This window comes from Leopardus geoffroyi, chromosome B3 (genome assembly GCF_018350155.1).
Source record: "Leopardus geoffroyi isolate Oge1 chromosome B3, O.geoffroyi_Oge1_pat1.0, whole genome shotgun sequence".
NCBI classification, from domain to species: domain Eukaryota; kingdom Metazoa; phylum Chordata; class Mammalia; order Carnivora; family Felidae; genus Leopardus; species Leopardus geoffroyi.
Window position 1 is genome coordinate 62,829,802 of NC_059337.1, and position 17,102 is coordinate 62,846,903.

Here is a 17,102-nt window from a genome sequence, read left to right on the forward strand (position 1 = left end):
AAAATTAAAAAAAAAAAAAAAAAAGTAACGTACCAAAGGGAAATGCAAACAGGTCCTCACGAAGGATTATACTTGAATGTTCACGGCAGCTTTGTAGTAGCTAAAAACTGGGGATTTCTCAAATGTCTGTCAATAGGCTGAATGGCTGAACAGACCGTGGTGCCCGCAGTCAATGGAATACCACTCAGCAGTCAAAAGGGACGAACTGCTGATACACGCCAAAACACGCCTGCATCTCAAAACGATTCCACTGAGTGCAGGATGTGGGACGTGGAGGATACACGGTGTGCAGTTCCGTCTAGAAAATTCTAAAATTTTGTAAAATTCTAGATAATGTGAACTAATGACAGCAGATCAGTGGTTGCCTGGGGACAGTGTGGTGGGAACTGGGGGGAGGTTAGGAGAAGCATTAGAAGGGACACTCGGATACTTGGTTTTGATGGGTATGTTTGTTATCTTGATTGTGGTGATGGTTTCATGGAGTGTACATGGGGCACATAACAAATCGCACAGTTTGGGCAGTTTATGGTATGTTGATTTGGTCTCTGTTAAAAGCTGTAAAAACAGAAGTAACATAACCACATCAGAAAATGATTTGAGACATGGAGGGAAGGAAAAAGTGATTCTCCTTTATTTCCATGGTGGAAAGGAAAGTATTTCTGTGTCAGGTTCTTTTACACTATCAGTGATCTCATATCAGCTCTTGGAGAAAGGTGTTATTATTTCCCCCCCTCTCCCTCTTTTGTAGATTAAAAAAAAGCCGGGACTCAGAGAGGTTAAGAAACTTGCCTGAGGTCACCCAGCCAGGGTGTAGTTAGTCCCAATCAGGGCCACCCCATCTAGCGCCCAGGCCTCTTCTCTCTACATTGTCTTTCCTTTCAGGAATGCTCTTCTGAAAATATCCGGCCTGCTCTGGTAACATTATGGGCAAAGGGCTTTGGTTCATGGGAAGGTGGGTTTCATGCACACAACTGTGCGCCTTCAGGGCTCCAGGGCACAGAGGGCAGCCAGAGTCCTGGGAAGTTTACAGAGGTGTGGTGCCTGCAGCGTCCCACCCTCCAGCCCACACTTCACCCCTGCGCCCGGCCTCGGCCGCCCTGCAAGCCTTCCTCTTCTGGGAATCCTCCTTTTCCCTCTCGGGGACCCTGGTGGCATGACTTCCCCACCTCCACCCCCAGTCTTTGGCAGCAAACTGAAAGGAGAGGCCTGCATCCTCAGGGACCTCCAAAGGGACAGTGGGGCTGCAGGGCTGAGGAGGGCAGTGGGGGCCCAATGCCCTGGGCTCCAGTTTCAGTTCTCACCATCTCTGGAGTCAGGGTCTGAGCTGGGGATCCAGGTCCTACCGGCAGGTGGTAGGAGGCAAGGAGGCCTTGCTCGGGCAGAGGAGGTAGGCCTGTTTTGAAGGGGTGGACACAGAAGTTAGGACAGGCTGAGCGGTCTGGGGGGGACAGGAGGCCTGCCGTAGGGGAGGATGTGCGTAGCAGTGGCGGACAAGGCAGAGCGAATTTGCAGCAGAGGATGCTGTTTGTGGATTCTCCCTTCCCAACCCTAAGATGTAGGTGAGCAGAGCCTCAACTGTGGGTGTGTCCCCTCTTTCCTTGGGTACTGTGCCTTAGAGATAATGACCGCCCACCAAGTGATTGGACACACTGTCTGGCTGAGAGAGGTGGTCTTCCTTGCCAGAAAGTCACGAGTATAGAGGAAAGGACTCTGAGGAGCAAGAAGAGACCTTTCTGGGGGGAGCGTCTGGCCTTGAGGAGAGGAGAGGCCAAAGGGAGTCTCCCATAGTGGTAGAAGCTGTGGGTGGGGGGTCTTGGGGAGGGTGCTGACTGGCAATGAAGACAGGATGTCACTCTCTACGACCCTTCATGCCTGTCAGCAGAGCCAGCAAGGCACCCTGCTCCTGGGCTGCTCTGTAGGGTGGGGAGGGAGGCAGGAGGACCAGGCGTCTTTCTTTACACAGTTTGGATGGACAGGTTTCTCCCGGCAACAGGGCAAAGGTGGCTGGTCTTGGGCACGGGCTGGAGAGAGTGTGCAGAGCTGGGCATCGGCCTCAGTGATTCAGCACAGGTGCAGTGGGGAGACCCCACCCTACCACGGAGACTTCTGGGCAAGTCACTGACCCTGATCTCCAAAAAGAAGCTAATAACACCTGCCCTGGCTAATTCACAGATTTCAAAGCTCGGTGAGATCAAATGACATCACAGGTGTGAGGCCTTTGGCAGTGCTGTTTGTAAGTGCGTGGTGTTCTCATTATTGTCAGTATTAGCACTGATGAGCTATTGACTTCCTGGCCTCATCATTCCTGCCCTTGTGCACACTGAGATCTTTCTGCGGGACATATCACCACTTTTGGCTTCTGGCATCACTGAGTATTTTACTGAGAGCCTCCTGAGACATTTCCCCCCAGCCCCAGCTTCTTCCAATGCCCTCCTTCCCCCTAAGGTGACCAAACTTCCAGGTTTGCCTAAGACTGAGGGGTGTTCTGGACTCAAGACTTCCGGTGCTAAAATGGAGTCAGTTCCGGGCAAGCTGGGACAACTGGTCACTGTACTTCTCTCTCCAGCCTGTGGCTGCTTCCTCTTCCCTGTGGTGACCATGGAACGTGCTTTCACCCAGGTTGTCCTCTGCTGCCTTGAAGCATCCAGGTTGGGTGACGCCACCTGGAGAGGGGGCATGTCAGCCCTGGCCATTCCAAAGGCACCTTCCCTCTTCTCAGTGGGACAGGTCACCTCTCAACAAGCCCTCTGCCTTCTGTCGGGCTTCTGTCCTTCTTTCTATTCTTCAAAACTGGGCCAGACCTCTTCCCTATGTCTAGAGGGTATGACCCCACCCACACCTCACCCCCATGAGAGGCCCCTGTGATGAGCTTCAAGTGGGGGGAGAACCTGTCTGTCCCATGCCAGCATTCCAACCTATTTGCCTGCCCAGAGGAAAGAGCCCCTGGGTGCATGCAGGCAAGCCTGGCCTGTTCCCCACATTCGTGAGGACCCCCAGGCCTGAGTCCTGGATGCTGTCTTGACTCCTCCCCTCTCTACTCCATGCCCCCTCCCCCATGCTGATGCTCTAAGGCCTCCTGAGGCTCCCTTGCTCACTCTTCCCTGGACTCCCACTGCTCTGTCTGGCCCAGACCCCTCCCTCCGGGATCTGAACACAGCCCCCCGCTTGTGCCACTGCGCTTGCCATCATGCATTCACGGGATGCCCTCTCACAACCACCCCCTTGCTGAGTCTTCCTCATCCCCTTGAGGCTCAGTCGGAAAATTCCTCGGTTGGCCCGTGCCCTGTGCTGCCCTGGCTTCAGGCTAACATGGCCTGGTGTTGGCAAGTGCCGGTAAGGTGGAGTCTGGATCCTTGCCTCTCGGTTCCCTCATTGCCTCGGCCAGGTCAAGTACGCAGTAGATACCCCGTTAACGTTAATGTTGTGGGCCAGCTCTTGACAGGGTGGCACTCGGCTTCTGGTTGTGGGCAGCTCTGGGCTAGGGGCTGGGGGCAGGGGTGGGTCCTGGGTCCTGGGAGAACACTGTGAGTCACCTTTGCACCCGTCATGGAGAAGAGAGCCCCAAACAAGGGAGAACCCGGGGCTTCATCTCTCACTGCTGGGCCAGGAGCTGGAAGGCATGTGATGTCCCAGCCTTGGGTGTGCCCTGGAAAGCAGAATGGAGGACTGGGTCCCCAGATCAGCCTTTTGCCTCCTGATGCCTTAAAGGGCTTCAGCCCCACCCTGCTCTGGCATGCGTGTTCTGGGGAAAGGCGAGGCCCAGACTGCCCCCGTGGCTGCAGCCTGCCCAGAGCGTGTCCTGGCCCTACTTCATGTACTCTGAGTCCTCCCCACCCAGGGCTGGGCCTGGTCTGCCCTGAGAGGCTTGCATCGCCTTGCATAGATCCCAGGTCAGGAGGAGGCAGGAAAGCAGTTTCTTGGGCCAGGAATGGCTCTGATGGAGAGTGGGTTTGCAGGAAAGGAAACCCAGGAGACTTTAAGCCACGCTCTTGACTCTCCCTATTTGGAGGGTCACCTGCCTATTGTCTGGGTGCTCATGTAATCCAGCCTTGCCCGCCCTCCTCCTCAATACTCAACCACCCACCCAGAGTGGGGAAAGTGGGCCCAGTGATCTCTAAGGGTTTGGCCCTAGCCCGGAATGGTTCCCAGACACTGGGATGTGAGCCTGGAACTGGGCCTGGTGGGATCCAGAGGCAGGTGAAGCACGGGGACTGCTTCTGGCAGCATCGGCGCTAGCTGGCCAGAGATGGCAGCCAGAGCCTGGGACTTCAGAGGGGACGAGGCATGAGGGAGGGGAGCAGTCAAGGTGAACTCCCTGCAGGGGGTGGGGCAGGAGCCTGGCCTTACAGGATTTGCTGGGCAGGGGTCATCATGAAGGGAGGCTCAGAGAGGATGCTGAGGGGGTGCCTCAGGATCTCCCTATCAGGTCACAAGTGGGCCTCACACTTCAGAAGTCTTCAGTGTGTTCAGATCCCAGCAGGCTGGCAGGAGGCAGCCTTTGGGGCCCCTCAAAGGATGCTGTAGTGGTAGCATCCACGAGGTGGCTATCACGGTTCCCGGAGGCAAGAAGAAAACTATGTTGAGCTTGACTCTGGGAGGCGTGTTGTTCCAGATATAGATAAGACGTGTCATTTCCTTTCATCTGCCAATGACTTGGAGGAGTAGGTACACCTCATTTTACAGATGAGGACCAGAGCGATAAGGGACTGCCCTAAAGTCATATAGTCAATGAAAGTGAAATTAATTCGGACTCCCCCATCCCACTCTGACCCATCTTATGTCAAGGTTGAGGAAGGGCAAGGACTGGAGTGCTTACGTTTTATTAATCAGCCCTGGGCAGGGGCAGCCAGTCTGGAAACAGTGAATGAGGCCCAGGAGTGGGGTCTCTGTCAGATCTGGGCTCCCAGTCTTGGTGCGTGGTCCAGAGAGTCCCTTCCTCCCTTGCAGGCCTCTCTCCTCTTTCCTCCTCAGTGACAATCCCCAGATTTGCAGCCATCTTGTCCTCAGGATGGGCTCTGGGTATGTATACCACAGACCACGAATACCACCCAAATACAGCCCACTCCAGGTGTGTGGCCACGGGCCCAGCTGGCAGGCCACCCGAGAGGGAGCCAGGGAAGAGGACCAGGACCCATGGCTGAGGTGCCAGGACAATGGGTCCGCCTCAGCGCAGGGAAGAGGCGGGCACAGAGCGAAGTATCTGCAGAAACAATGTTTTGGGGGCCACCTGGGGGTGAGGGGCAGGAAAGTGCACAGCTGGGTGGCAGGCGCCTTGGCTCCTAGTCTCACCTGTGACACAAAAGGCAGTGTGGCCTGGGCAGGTGGTGCTATCTCTCTGGCCCTTCTCATCAATAAAATAAGGCTTCTACAACTGTGTAGCTTCTCTAAGATGGCGGAGTTGGGAGTTCTCCAGTCTGGGGATTACAGAGACTTGAGGGAGAGGAGCTGGGGAGCTGGAGGGAAGAAGGGGAAGAGAGCCCACACCTCATCAGGATTTGTGACTCTGCTGTCCCCTAGTGGTGGCATGGAGTAACAGAGACATGGTGTCTCCCACCAGACAGGGGTCCTTTCTTTACCCCTCATAGGGGCCTTTACCACTACTCAGCGCTGCGTGTGTTTCTGGGTGGAGAGAAAGGCAGTCAAAGCACATACATAGGACACCCACAGCCACGCACAGGATAGCGCGGGTTATTCCCTCCTGTATCTGCTCTGCGAGCGCTTGGGGAGGGTCTGTAGTTTATAAGGGCACTATGCCGGGCCCTGGGGATCTGGAGGCACTCGGTATACCATTTCTGCCCTCAGAGAGCCTCTGTCCATTTGGGGAGCAGACAAGCAAACTTCAGACTCTGGAGAAATTAGAAGAATGTAGGGGCTGCTCTGAGGGACGACGTATTGTGTGAGTAACATTTGGCAAGCACACGGCCAGCAACTGTGGGGCCCTATCTGATCACTGGTTTGTCCTAGAAAATGTGCGCCTGCAGCCCGATGGGCCTGGAGACCTTCACTAGGTTAGGAGGGTCTCTCCCTGCAGGCCCTTCCAGAAGAGGGGGGGTGTCACCCTCCCTATGGGATGGCCGGATTGCTACCTGGGCTTCCTTGCTCCCTGCCGCTGTCCTGCCCTGACCCTGGCTGGGAACAGGGGTGAGGGGCACAGCCGACATTGCCTCACCCCTGTAGCCTCCTGTATCTACACCCCACTGCCCCCGGACCTGGTTTGAGAGCCAAAGATGATGGAGAACATTAGGTCTCAGCTGCTGCGTCGCTCCATCTCAGGCTGGTGCTGTGCAGGCCTCCCAGGTCCAACAACACGGTGTGGGGTAGGTGGTGGGAAGCTTGGGGGCCAGACCACCAGGGCCTTAGGGGGCTAGGATGAAACTCAGCATCCTGTGTGAGGTAGCACACAGAGAGGGTGGGAGAAGGAGAGGGAGAGGAGAGAGAGAGAAAAAGAGAGCGAGAGGAGACTGGGTACGTCACCATTGCCGGGAGTCTGACTCAGTGGGAACATCCGGCAGGAAAGGAAGAGACTGTGGTGGCATTTCCAAGCAGGATGGGAACTCTGGGGCTGTGGAGATTGGCTGTGGGTCAGGGGTGCTGTGTGAAGGCCTGGCCAGGAAAAGGGCTAACCATGGTAGGGATGGGAGGGGGGCAGGAACGGATGGGTCAAGGGGAGTAGAGCTTGAAACTCTGGCCCTCTGGGCTGGTCTGGGGAGGAGTGAAAGGGCAGCGAGGATTTCTGCTCTGGAGACAGATCATGGGATTAGGGAAACTGAGGCCTGTTCCATCAGGAATGTGGGGGATGCAGGGACCTCTTCCTCCCATCAGGTCTTGGAGGTCGGGTCCCTGTAGCTATTGAAATAGACCACAGGTACCCTTGATACAGAGAGACACCCCTCCTCCCAGCACCCTAAGCCTCAGCTCCCAGGGGCTCTAAGAGTGGGACTGCCAGGCAAGCCGCTTCCCTCAGCCATACTGGGAAGATTTGGAGAGAGATTTTCCTGAGAAAGGCTGCCTCCTTTCTCAGGGTGGGAGAGGATGAAAGGCCAGTCCTGGAGAGCAAGGCCAGGAAGCGCCCAGAGTTGGGACCCTGAGTGGCCGGCTCTGGGCTGCGGCAGCACGGGCCCTGCAGGAAGGCCCATCTCCCCATACCGAGGGGAGACTTGGACAGCTGAGCCTCTCTGGAGTGGCTGTACTTTAGAACACAGGGAAGACACTGTTCAACCTAAAGGAATGACTAATGGTGTTATGTCAGGTATGTAGTAGTATTTGGTGGCCGAGGGGAGGTGAGCTTCTTGGTCCCTTCAAATTCCTGAAACCAGAGCTGATGAGGACAAATAGGGAGAGGCTCATTTGAGGTGGGGGCCCTCCGACTAGGATGCCCGATGGGCTCAGCTGCATCCTGTAGGCTCTTTACTCCTGGGAGGAATGGAGGCTTCTGTTGGCTGCCCATCCCTCTGCAGGTGCGTCCAGGCTGGGGCTCCGCTGGGCATAGAGCCTCAGAGAAGGCAGGGCCTGGGGCAGCCAGGCCCCCTGCGTGGGCCAACCCGACAGAGAAAGGTTCTTGCCCTGTCTCTGGGGACGCTGGGGCGGGGCAGGGAGAGAGGTGCTGGGTAGGGCCAGTGCCCTGGTCCTTGCCCTCTGAGAGTGGATGGGTGGGGGCGGCGGCGACAGCATTCCTGGCTGTGAGCCCAGAGGAGTCTTTTGTAATCACAACATGATCTCGTGTGCTGAGCAGTGAAGCCGGCAGGGAGAGGCCAGCAGAGGCCCGGCTCCGGTGGTGGCTCGGCGGCTCCGGCTTCCCTCCGGTTCTGGCTCCCCTGGGGCTGCTCTGGAATTCTCTCAGTGCCCACTGTTGCCATGCACTCGGCTGTGAGTGGCACCTCACCTTTGGCGGGGGGCTTCTGGGGGCTGGGAGGAGGCCGGGACGTCAGGCAGCCACACTCTGGGGGCAGCTGGGGACAGCTGGGCCTGGGAGGAACAGGGCTGCGCCTAGGCCTGCAGGGGGCTGGGCAGGGGCGTTTGGCTACAAGGGAGACCCTGCAGCCACACAGGGAGAGACCTGGGGATTTCGGGGCAGAGGCATGGTTTGCTTAGGGTGGTTCCTCTGCTGGGCCTGCCCATGGAGCTCGCTCTCTCCTGCCCCGACTGCCGGAAAGAAGCTCAGGCCTGGAAAGGCTGGGCTCGCGACGGTGGCTCTTGCCCACAGGCTGGGCTGCAAGGCTGGGGAGTGGGGCCCGGGGCCTGGGAGCCCAGGACAGAGCAGGGGCTTCTCTTTTTACCGTGGTTCTGGGCCTGGGAGCCAAACAGCTCCCTCCTCGACCTCCTGAATCCCCTGGCAACTTCCCAGTCACGGCAGGTTCCGCTGCCAGAGCCATTTATAACTCTCATTCCTGCTCGGCAGGCTCTCTCGGCAGTGGAGCTCCCTGGAGAGCCCGGGGGAGGGGCAGCCCACTGCTGAGAGCGGAGGGCCCGTATGAGGCCCTGATCTGAACCCCTGAGGAGGCAGAGAGCCGGGCAGACAAGCCTAGTAGGGTGGGGACTTGGGACCTTCCATGCGCCATCCTCCCTTGTGAGCCTAGCTCCGGAGAGCCGGGGTCCATTCGTGGTAAGAATATGGTTCTCAGGTGGATGTGAAAGTTAGGGGCCTGATAAGGGATGGGCCCGGCAGTCAGGAGCTTGGGCCCCCTGCCCTCTGCAGGGGCCTCACGGAGCTGAGTCACCCTGAGCAGGCAGGAAGAGAAGGATGCAGAGCTGGATCGGAGGATAGTGGCCCTTCGAAAGAAGAACCAGGCCTTACTCCGCAGGTACCAGGTGAGCGGGCTGTGATGGGCCGGGAAGGGCAGCTGGGTGGGCACTCCCTGTCTGTCTCACAGACCCCTGCATGGCGGTCTCTCCCTGCAGGCTCTAGGCCTGGGGCCAGGGTTAGGGCCATGTGGTTCATCTCAGAAACTCTGCGAGGACCTTGGGGACTCCGTGATGCCGTGCCTCTGCCCCCTGGTGTCCCACTGGTGTCTCTCTGTGTAGGCCTGTCTGTGTGCGTCTGGGGGGCCATGGCCTGTGCTGACCCCGGGCCCTCCCGTAGGAGATCCAGGAAGACCGTCGGCAGGCGGAGCAGGGGGGCATGGCTGTGACCGCGCAGGAATTCCTCCGACCTGATGGCCTCACTGTCACTATCAGCCAGGTTCCCGGCGTAAGCCCCACCCCGGGGTGACAGCGTGGGTTGTTCATTCCTGTAGCTGCTCTGCGAGTGCTGACGGAGGGTCTGTAGTTTACAGGGCACCATGCCAGGCCCTGGGGACCCGGCCCTGCGAGGAGGTGGAGGCCCAGCCTGCGTCAGGGGAAGACAACCGCTCCTGCTCCTCTGTTTCCTCCACTCACAGTTCTGGGGCTCACCCGTCAGTTCCCAGCCTTCTGCAGCCCAGCCTACCCAGTCCCCCTGCACCCAAAGGGCCACAGCTGAAAGGCCACCGAATAGAAGCCTCCCCATACCCTTTCCCAGTCCCATAGCCCTGCACCTGTGCTGTAAACCACAGGCTGCTCCTAAAACCCAAACCCTACAGGGACAGAGAAGTGGGGCCGAAAGCCAGGAGCAGTATCGGAGGGACAAAGCCCCATTGTCCGAGTGCTTTGGATTTCCCAGCTCAGAGATGACAGGCTGCTATGGCATCTTGGGCCCCAGGGTGGCCCCAGGGCCTGGATAACCTAATGCCACTGGCATGTGAATGCCCCATAGAATCAGCTCCTCTATGGGCATTCCAGGGAGGTCCAGGGCTGGAAGCCAGCCTTGGGGAACCTCCCAGAGGACTCAGTGCCCAGCTCTGCTCAGCCCTGCCCATGTGGCCTGAGGGCATGGCATCCCATTCTGCAGGAAAAGCGGGTGGTCAGCCGGAACTGGGTGAGATCCCTCGGACCTGAAGCAGCCGGTGCGATGCTTGAGGACGAGGAGGTGGAGTATCACACCGGTACTTTCTGCCTGGGGGACCGGGTGGAGCTGGCTGTGACCATGGAGAACAAAGCTGAGGTAAGCAGGGTGGGCGGGGGAAGCCCAGGCACCAGGCCGACGGCCTCTTCTTACCTGGTTGTGCCACACCACCCATCCTCACCTCCTCCAGGCCAAGCGGATCGTAAGTGAGAAGCCCACCAGAGCAAAGAACCGGGGGGCAGGAGGGTCACCTGGAGGGGGCTTGGGCCGGACCCCCTCCATGCAGATGGCCGTCAGCTCAGATTCGGCACGGAAGGTACATCTTCAAGAGAGGATGGGGACATGAAAGTGGCAGTGCTCATTTGGGGGAGGCGGAGAAGCTGAGTCACATATATCCCTCATCTAGGGGGACATGCCCAGGTAGCATCAGCAAAAATTCCCACCCCTTCTTCCTTTCTCTGGCCAGTCTCCACGTTGGGCGGGCCTTGCAGTGAGAGACAGGAGAAGTCAGAGGTCAGCCTCTTACCCTAACTGGATCTCTGACGGGCCGTGGGGTGGGCCAGGAGGCTGCAGGGGACTGGCCATGTGCCAGGTGTGACCTCTAGGTGGCAGCAGCCCCTAGTACTGGCTCTTGCTGACTGCTGCCAGATGCCTCTCCACTCTGGGTCTGTCCATACCCTCCTTCCCCTATAACCCCGTGGATAGGTGCTATTATTATCCCCATTTTACAGATGAGAAAATGATACACAGAGAGGTTAAGTAACTTGCCCAAAAGACACAGCTAACAAGTGGATGGAAACCGTATCTATGGCAAACAACACGTTAGAGACGGAATGGATTTAATTTTTAGACGGGGACGTGGAAACCTGGAGAGGAAGGGGTTAGTAGTATCCAGATTTCCACTCCAAGCCCAGGCCTTCCTGCTTCTACCCCATGGTGCTGAGTGTCTTCTCCCTGCAGGGTGCTCGGGAGCCCCAGAGTCCAGGCCTGGTCCCAGGCCCGGTTCCCCACCGACCAGTGGGAGGACCCCAGGAAGTGGGCTGGGACTACGCCCAGTGGAAGCAGGAGCGGGAACAGATCGACCTGGCCCGTGTGGCCAGGCACAGAGACGCACAGGGTGACTGGCGCCGCCCGTGGGACCTGGACAAGGCCAAGCCCACGTGGGTGGCAGGGCTGGGCAGCTTGTTGGACTGACATGCTTGTGGGGCTTAGGGCAGGATTAACTGTGGGTGCTTCTTGGAGGGCTGGTGAGACCGTCTCCAGGGTGGTTAAGAGTCTTCCTGGGCCCTCTGGTTGGGCCCTGGGCTCAGGGCGGGCACCGGGTCCCCCACCTTTCCCCCATCTGTTCTGGGGTTGGAGCTGGGGGAGGCAGTGGTTGTGTGAGGCTTGCCCTAGCTTGTGTCCATCCCACAGCAGCCTGACTCTCTGGCTCCACAGGCTACAGGACTCCAGCAAGCCTCGAGAAGAGGGCCTGGCCAGGGCGGGTGGCACCAGGGGTGAGCCAATACCCACCGCACCTCCTTCCCCTCCTTGGCTTTTATCACAGCCTCCCCCACCCCCTGCTTCCCCTCCTTTCTCTGTCTCTTGGTGTGCCACTTATTTCTGGAGCTAGAAAGAGGCATGGAAGAACATCTTCCTTCCTCTCCCTTGCTATTAGAGCAGGGCACCTTCCCTCCCTCCAAACCCACAGCTCCTATCCTGGGTTCTGACCCCAGCAGTTCCGGGGAGGAGGCTCACAGGAAGTCTGCACTGGGATCCTTTTGAAGTTGGTCCCTCACGGGTGAAAGCTCCAGTCTCCCTGTCCCTGGCCTGTTGTAGGGACGGAGCTCTTGGAACTGCTGGTCTCCTTACTTCACATAGGAGGAAGCTGGGGCTGGAGAGGCTCAGCCAGCTACCTAGCCAGGAATGGCAAAGTGAGCACAGGCACCCAGCTCTCTCGATCCCCAGACGGGGGCTCTTTTGGGGAGTCAGAACACCCACAACTGGACTAGGAGAAAGACAGACAGCTTCCTGGTCCTGGAAAAATGGTGTTGCTTTCTTGGATCCTTTATCACCCCACTCTTTCCCCATTTCCTTTGCCCCACTTAGGTCCCAGGAGCCACCGAAAGCTACAGCCCCCACCCTTGTCCCCTGATGGTAAAGGTGAGTTGGGAATAAAGCAGGAGCAGGGCTGCATGAGCTGGTGAAGGAGCTGGGCTGCCATGCCCTCTTCTCTGCTTGATTCGTGGGCCATCTCTTGCAGGTGGTACTACTCGGGGTGGGCAACCCAGCAGATCCTCAGTGGTGTCTGCCACACGAAGCAAAGCCCGGGGGACAGAGAGGCTGACTGGCAGGGCCCGCAGGTAACAGGGGGCAGGGGGCAAAATCAGGGGAATCATCTGGGCTTCCTGATTTCCTGGATCTCCCTTGCCCCTGGGAGGTCAGGACCAGCACTGGTCCAGCTTCATGCTCCGGGCCTCGGGGCCGCTGCCTCCTGCCTGACGGCTGCCTGGCGGCAGGTTAATGAGGTTCCAGGAGAGGCCAGCAGCAAAGGCAGCAGCAGCGAGAGCCTGGTGCCCAGGGAGGCCGCAGTAATTACAGCAGTTGCCTTCCCCCAGGAAGTCAGGCATGCCTTTCCCAGGCGGTGCAGGCAGGGACACGTCCAGAGTCTCCATGGAACTCAGGGTGGCCCAGGCCTGGCCGTAAACATCAGCTGGGCACCTGGGATGGAGCTCAAGTGGCTGGCGTTCAGAGGAAATGGCAGGATTTGGGGAACAAGGTCGGGTTGGAAGGGAGGTATCCTGGAGCCTTGTTCTGGCTCTGACACTCCTCTGAGACCCTTGGGGTCTAGTTGCTCCCTGGGAACATGGGCCCCTGGCTACAGAGCAACTGATGTGAAGGGCATGGGTAGGAGTAGACCCTGCCATGTGTCGTGTTTCTACAGGTGGGAGACGAAGGAAGGCAAGGAGGAGCTGGAGAGCCAGGAGGTGGGTGTTTGGGAATAGGATGGGACGGGCTGGGGATCTGAGCTCTGAATTCGCCAGCCAGCAGGGCCAATCTCTTGTTTCAGGGAAGCCAAAGTACCAGAAAGAGTCGGAGCGAGGAGGAACACTCACAGAAGCAGAGCGAGGTGGAGCTGAGCAGACCCACAAGTGCCCCAGCAACCAGCCCAGCCCCGGTATCCCCACAGGGGCCAAAAAGGGAGTCAGGAGTCTCGATAGCCAGTCCAGAACCTGCCTCTCCGCAAAACACTGACTTGGTTCCCCTTGACCTTTCTCTAGGAGGAGCCAGTAGCCCTGGGCCCGGGGAGAATGTGTGTGTGCTCCCTCCAAGGCCTGGAGCCCAGGAGAACTCTGTGTCCCGGCCAGATGGTTCTGAGCAGCTCCCGGGGTGGAATGACCCCCAGGCTGAGCCGGAAGTACAGACTTGCTCCAAGCCCCAAGGAGGAGCAGGGCCCTTAGAGCCCAGAGAAGACAGGTCTGGCAAGGTGAACCAGCAGGGCTTGGCACAACGAAGCAGGCCCACCAGGGGAATGGGCCAAAGGGCAAGGGGCGCAGGAGGTGTGAGAAGCAGGACAGGAGGTCCGGGCCCCGCGGGAAGATGCTGAGCAAAGCCCCTGGGAGCAAAGGGGCCGGGCTGGGCAGAGGAGGAGGGAAGAATGCAGTCAGGACTCTTGTGCGTGGTGGGTGTCTGGTTGCTGGTGGCTTGTGGCAGTCCAGCTGAGCAGTTGGGCAAACTTTCCAGTGGGGTGACATCGTGAGGGCAAGGAGCTGGCCTTCCTTGTATCTCAGGTGCACATTCCTGTGTATGGGTGTGTTTTCACCTGCAGGTAAAGCTCCTGGTGTATTCCTATGTCACACCTGGTCTCTGAGGCTGGCAAGAAAGCGAGGCTTGGAAACACTCAGCACCTGGCTCACCTGGCCTCTATCACCCCCAGGGCCTGGCTTCTCTTTCCAGCTGTGGCTTTGGAGGTGGAGGCAGCCTCAGTAGCTGGCAGGACCAGCCCAGGCCTGGGCCCTTTCCCATGCCTCTGCCTTGCACCCAGGTGACTCACAGCCCCAGACTCACAGGATGGCAAACGAGTGGAACGTCAGCCATCAGCTGGCAGCCTCCTGCCTTCCTGGAAGAGGAGGCTGAGGCCCAGAAAGGGAGGGCACAGCAGGTGGGGGCTGAGCTGGGGACAGGAGAGTGGAGCTCAGGTCTCCTCTGCAAAAGAGAGGGTTCCTGGAAAGGCCTCCTCTCTGAAATGGGGTGGAGTTGGGTGGTGAGAGAATAGCGTCTCCCCCCCCACCCCCACAGTAGGGTGGGAAAGCTCACCAGCAGGGACACCCTCCCCCCTACCCAGGTCAGACTTCAAGTGTACCCCAAGGGGAGGGAAGAGGGCAGCCCTGCAGCCCAGGGCCATTTCCTGCCATCTCTTACTTCCTCTTCCCCACCACCTCCCTGCACCAAGGTCATGCAGTAGCAAGGACTCAGACGAGGGACAGAGAAACAGCGACTTTGGCGAAGTACAACTTCAGGACTTGTCTTTCCTACTTAGTCTCTGTCCCTGCCCCTCCCCTGAGGCCCACGGCTGGTGAATTATTCAGACTCCGCACAAGCTGTGGCTTCCTCTCAATTCAACAAACATTTCCTGAGCACCCACTACCAGCAGTGCAGCCGGTGGGCGATGGTGACTTTGCCAGCAAGAGGGAGGGAGAAACTCAGGCATCCAGCAGCCCCAGGCTGCACAGCAGGAGCCATTCTTGGCTGCAAGACCCTGACAGGAGCTGGGGATGGTGGGAGGAGCCCAAAGGGAACCATCTCACTTCTGCTCGAAAAGGCAGGTGCCCCTTCCTTTCTCACCACGTGTGTCTTTTGCCCCCCAAGCTCCTGCCTGGATCTCCCCATGTGGCCCCCTCTGTTCCCCTCCTCTTTGGCCCTGTGGTGGTGGCTGCTCCTCTCTGCTGAGGGTCCCAGGCCTCACTCACCAGCCTCTCTGGGTTCTCTAGGGAGTGTCCAGGTCATGCTCAGGGTTTCTCCACTGTGGAAGGGAGGGAGGGCTGCAGGAAGCATGAGGAGGGGGTGTCTTTTCAGCAGATCAGATTGTTTAGAGCAGTGCTTCTCACACGTTAAGGCGCAGAGTATTGCAGGTCCTAATTCGGTAGGTCTGTGGGGGGCCTGGCAATGTGCATTTCTAATCGGCTCCAGGTGACAGCTGTGCTGCTGTTTCCTGGACCGCGGGTTGAGTAGGAAGGGTTTGGGCTGGGAGATATGGCGAGCTAGGGCCAAAAACAGACTCTAGACTCTAAGGACTTGTTGCTGGCTATGTCGGGGACCCGGCGAGGGCCGCCCCGGGCGGGTGCAAGCTTCCTGGCTTCAGAGTTGGGTGGGCAGCTGAGGCACCTGGGAAGGTGCCAGAGAGGCCAGTGAGTGGGTTGTGCCAACTTCCTGTAGCGGGGAGTGAGGAGACTGGTTAGCTGGTTGGGAATGGGATAAGGTGAAGGGGGTGGAAGAGGTTGGTGTGGAATTTTGAAAAGGCTTGGGAATATTCTTATGCGTGTGAGAAGACCCCTCTGAGACATGAATAGGTAAGGGCGAATGATTCCAACTGAAGTTTTCCTCTTGCTCTCCAGTCATACATATATGTATCTGGAGCAGGGGCCTGGGCCTGACCCATGACTCCCAAAGGATAGAGGTGGGGAAGAGCAGATTCAGGCAGAGCCCTTGAATTCAGATGTCTCAAAATAATAATAGTAATCATCATTATCATCACCATCATCATCAAGAATCTGAATTCTAAGATTCACAAACTGCTCCCAACGGCCACCCCCGCCCCGCCTCCATGGTACCAACCGTATAGACAGGCCTTCGTTAGAGGGTATATGTCAAAGTATGTCTGACTATGGGATGGGGATGTAGAATTCAGGCAGAACTCTGGCTCGGCCCTTACAAACAGAACCTAAGCAGTAGAGAAAGCTGGGCAAGGGGCGCCTGGGTGGCTTGGGTGGGCGTCCGACTCTTGATTTTAGCTCAAGTCATGATCTCACGGTTCGTGGGATCAAGCCCCAAGTTGGAGCACAGCCTGTTTGGTATTCTCTCTCTTTCTCTCTCTTTCTCTCCCTGTGCCCCTACCCTGCTCACGTGCCCTCTCTCGAAATAAATGAACTTAAAAAAAAAGAAAGAAAGAAGAGAAAAGAAAGCTGGGCAGAAGGGCTATGGAAAAATAGGGTTTCTCTCTCTGAGGGTAACATCTAGAAGGACATCAGGAGAAAGGATGTCATGGGAGTCACTAGGGGTTAGAGAGTGCAGAGACCAGCACAGGCGGTCTTCACTCTAGGAAGACTGTAGTGCCAGAAAAATATCACATCTTTTCTCAACAAAGGGGGAGCCTTCTTCAGGGCAGCAGCTAAGGGGGCGAGCACCCTCCTCCCCTGGGATGGAACCAGCCGTGGAGAAGGAGGGAAGCATAGACACCCCTCCATAAACTTCAGGGACATGGGAGCCTGGCTGCAGCAATTCCTGGCTCCTTTGTCTAAAGGCCTGGCTGGGAGACTTCCTCTTAGATGCCTCTTTCCTCTCCAACCAGCTGACAAGACTTTCCTCAAAGGTGGGAAGCTCTTCATGAGACAGCACTATTGGGAACCCAGGCACAGAGCTGGAGGAACTGAGAAGGAAGGTGCCTGCAGAATAGTAGAGCAATGACAGCTTTACTTAGGGCCTCATAACACGGAGGGCAGAAGGGGCAGAATATCTCTCCATCCTGAGCCCCTATCACCTGGGCAGAAGGGAGCAGCTGACCATATTGCAAGGAAGGTATGTTTTTTGAGGAGAGGCAGCAGGGTAGGAACAGACATGGGCTAGGTCTGTCATCAGCTAGCTGGGTAACCTTGGTCAAGTTAAACCTCTAAGGCCTTGGTTTTCTTATCTGAAAAATGGGGCCAGTAACACCTACCTTGAAGGGTTGTCAAGAAAATGAAAGAGAATGCAAAATATCCCCGGCCCACAGCAGGCACTCTATCAGCAGTAGCCTGGCACTCAGTCATTGTGTGTTAAATAAATGGATAGCTATTTGGTTTGATCTCTGTCTACTTTGTTTCCTATCCTCTCCTTTACCTTCTCTTCCAGTCTCATCTTCACTAGGATCAGAACACTTCAGGGAAAGAAGGGATGGTTTGTAAAGTTTCCCCAGCCTTCCAGGACAGTGAGCTTCCTTTACTGTCCT

The 17,102-nt window shown here is 57.4% G+C and overlaps 1 protein-coding gene across 5 annotated transcripts; it reads left to right on the top strand.

The window, feature by feature from the left end:
- Positions 1-7,710: 7,710 nt before the first annotated feature.
- CCDC9B (coiled-coil domain containing 9B) lies at positions 7,711-16,958 on the top strand. 5 transcript variants are annotated; one of them, XR_006704759.1, is made up of 11 exons: positions 7,711-7,866; positions 8,696-8,808; positions 9,080-9,187; positions 9,866-10,018; positions 10,110-10,235; positions 10,880-11,036; positions 11,357-11,415; positions 12,008-12,061; positions 12,162-12,261; positions 12,843-12,885; positions 12,969-13,036. XR_006704759.1 is itself a non-coding variant. In XM_045450043.1 (11 exons), the coding sequence occupies exons 3-11, from the start codon at positions 9,119-9,121 to the stop codon at positions 13,503-13,505; spliced, it is 1,341 nt and encodes a 446-aa protein (XP_045305999.1). In that variant the 5' UTR covers positions 7,712-7,866; positions 8,696-8,808; positions 9,022-9,118; the 3' UTR covers positions 13,506-16,958. The 5 variants fall into 5 exon arrangements, 4 of the variants coding, with proteins under 4 accessions (XP_045305999.1, XP_045306001.1, XP_045305998.1 ...); XM_045450043.1 differs by having other exon boundaries at positions 7,712-7,866; positions 9,022-9,187; positions 10,880-11,079; positions 12,969-16,958; XM_045450045.1 differs by having other exon boundaries at positions 7,712-7,866; positions 8,696-8,801; positions 10,880-11,079; positions 12,969-16,958.
- The last annotated feature ends 144 nt before the right edge of the window (positions 16,959-17,102 follow it).

Coding starts and splice junctions, on each gene's coding strand:
- CCDC9B (XM_045450043.1), top strand. CDS start 9,119: ATGGCTGTGACCGCGCAGGAATTCCTCCGACCTGATGGCCTCACTGTC. Junction 9,188..9,865: donor CTATCAGCCAGGTTCCCGGC/GTAAGCCCCACC, acceptor CCCATTCTGCAG/GAAAAGCGGGTGGTCAGCCG. Junction 10,236..10,879: donor GCTCAGATTCGGCACGGAAG/GTACATCTTCAA, acceptor TTCTCCCTGCAG/GGTGCTCGGGAGCCCCAGAG.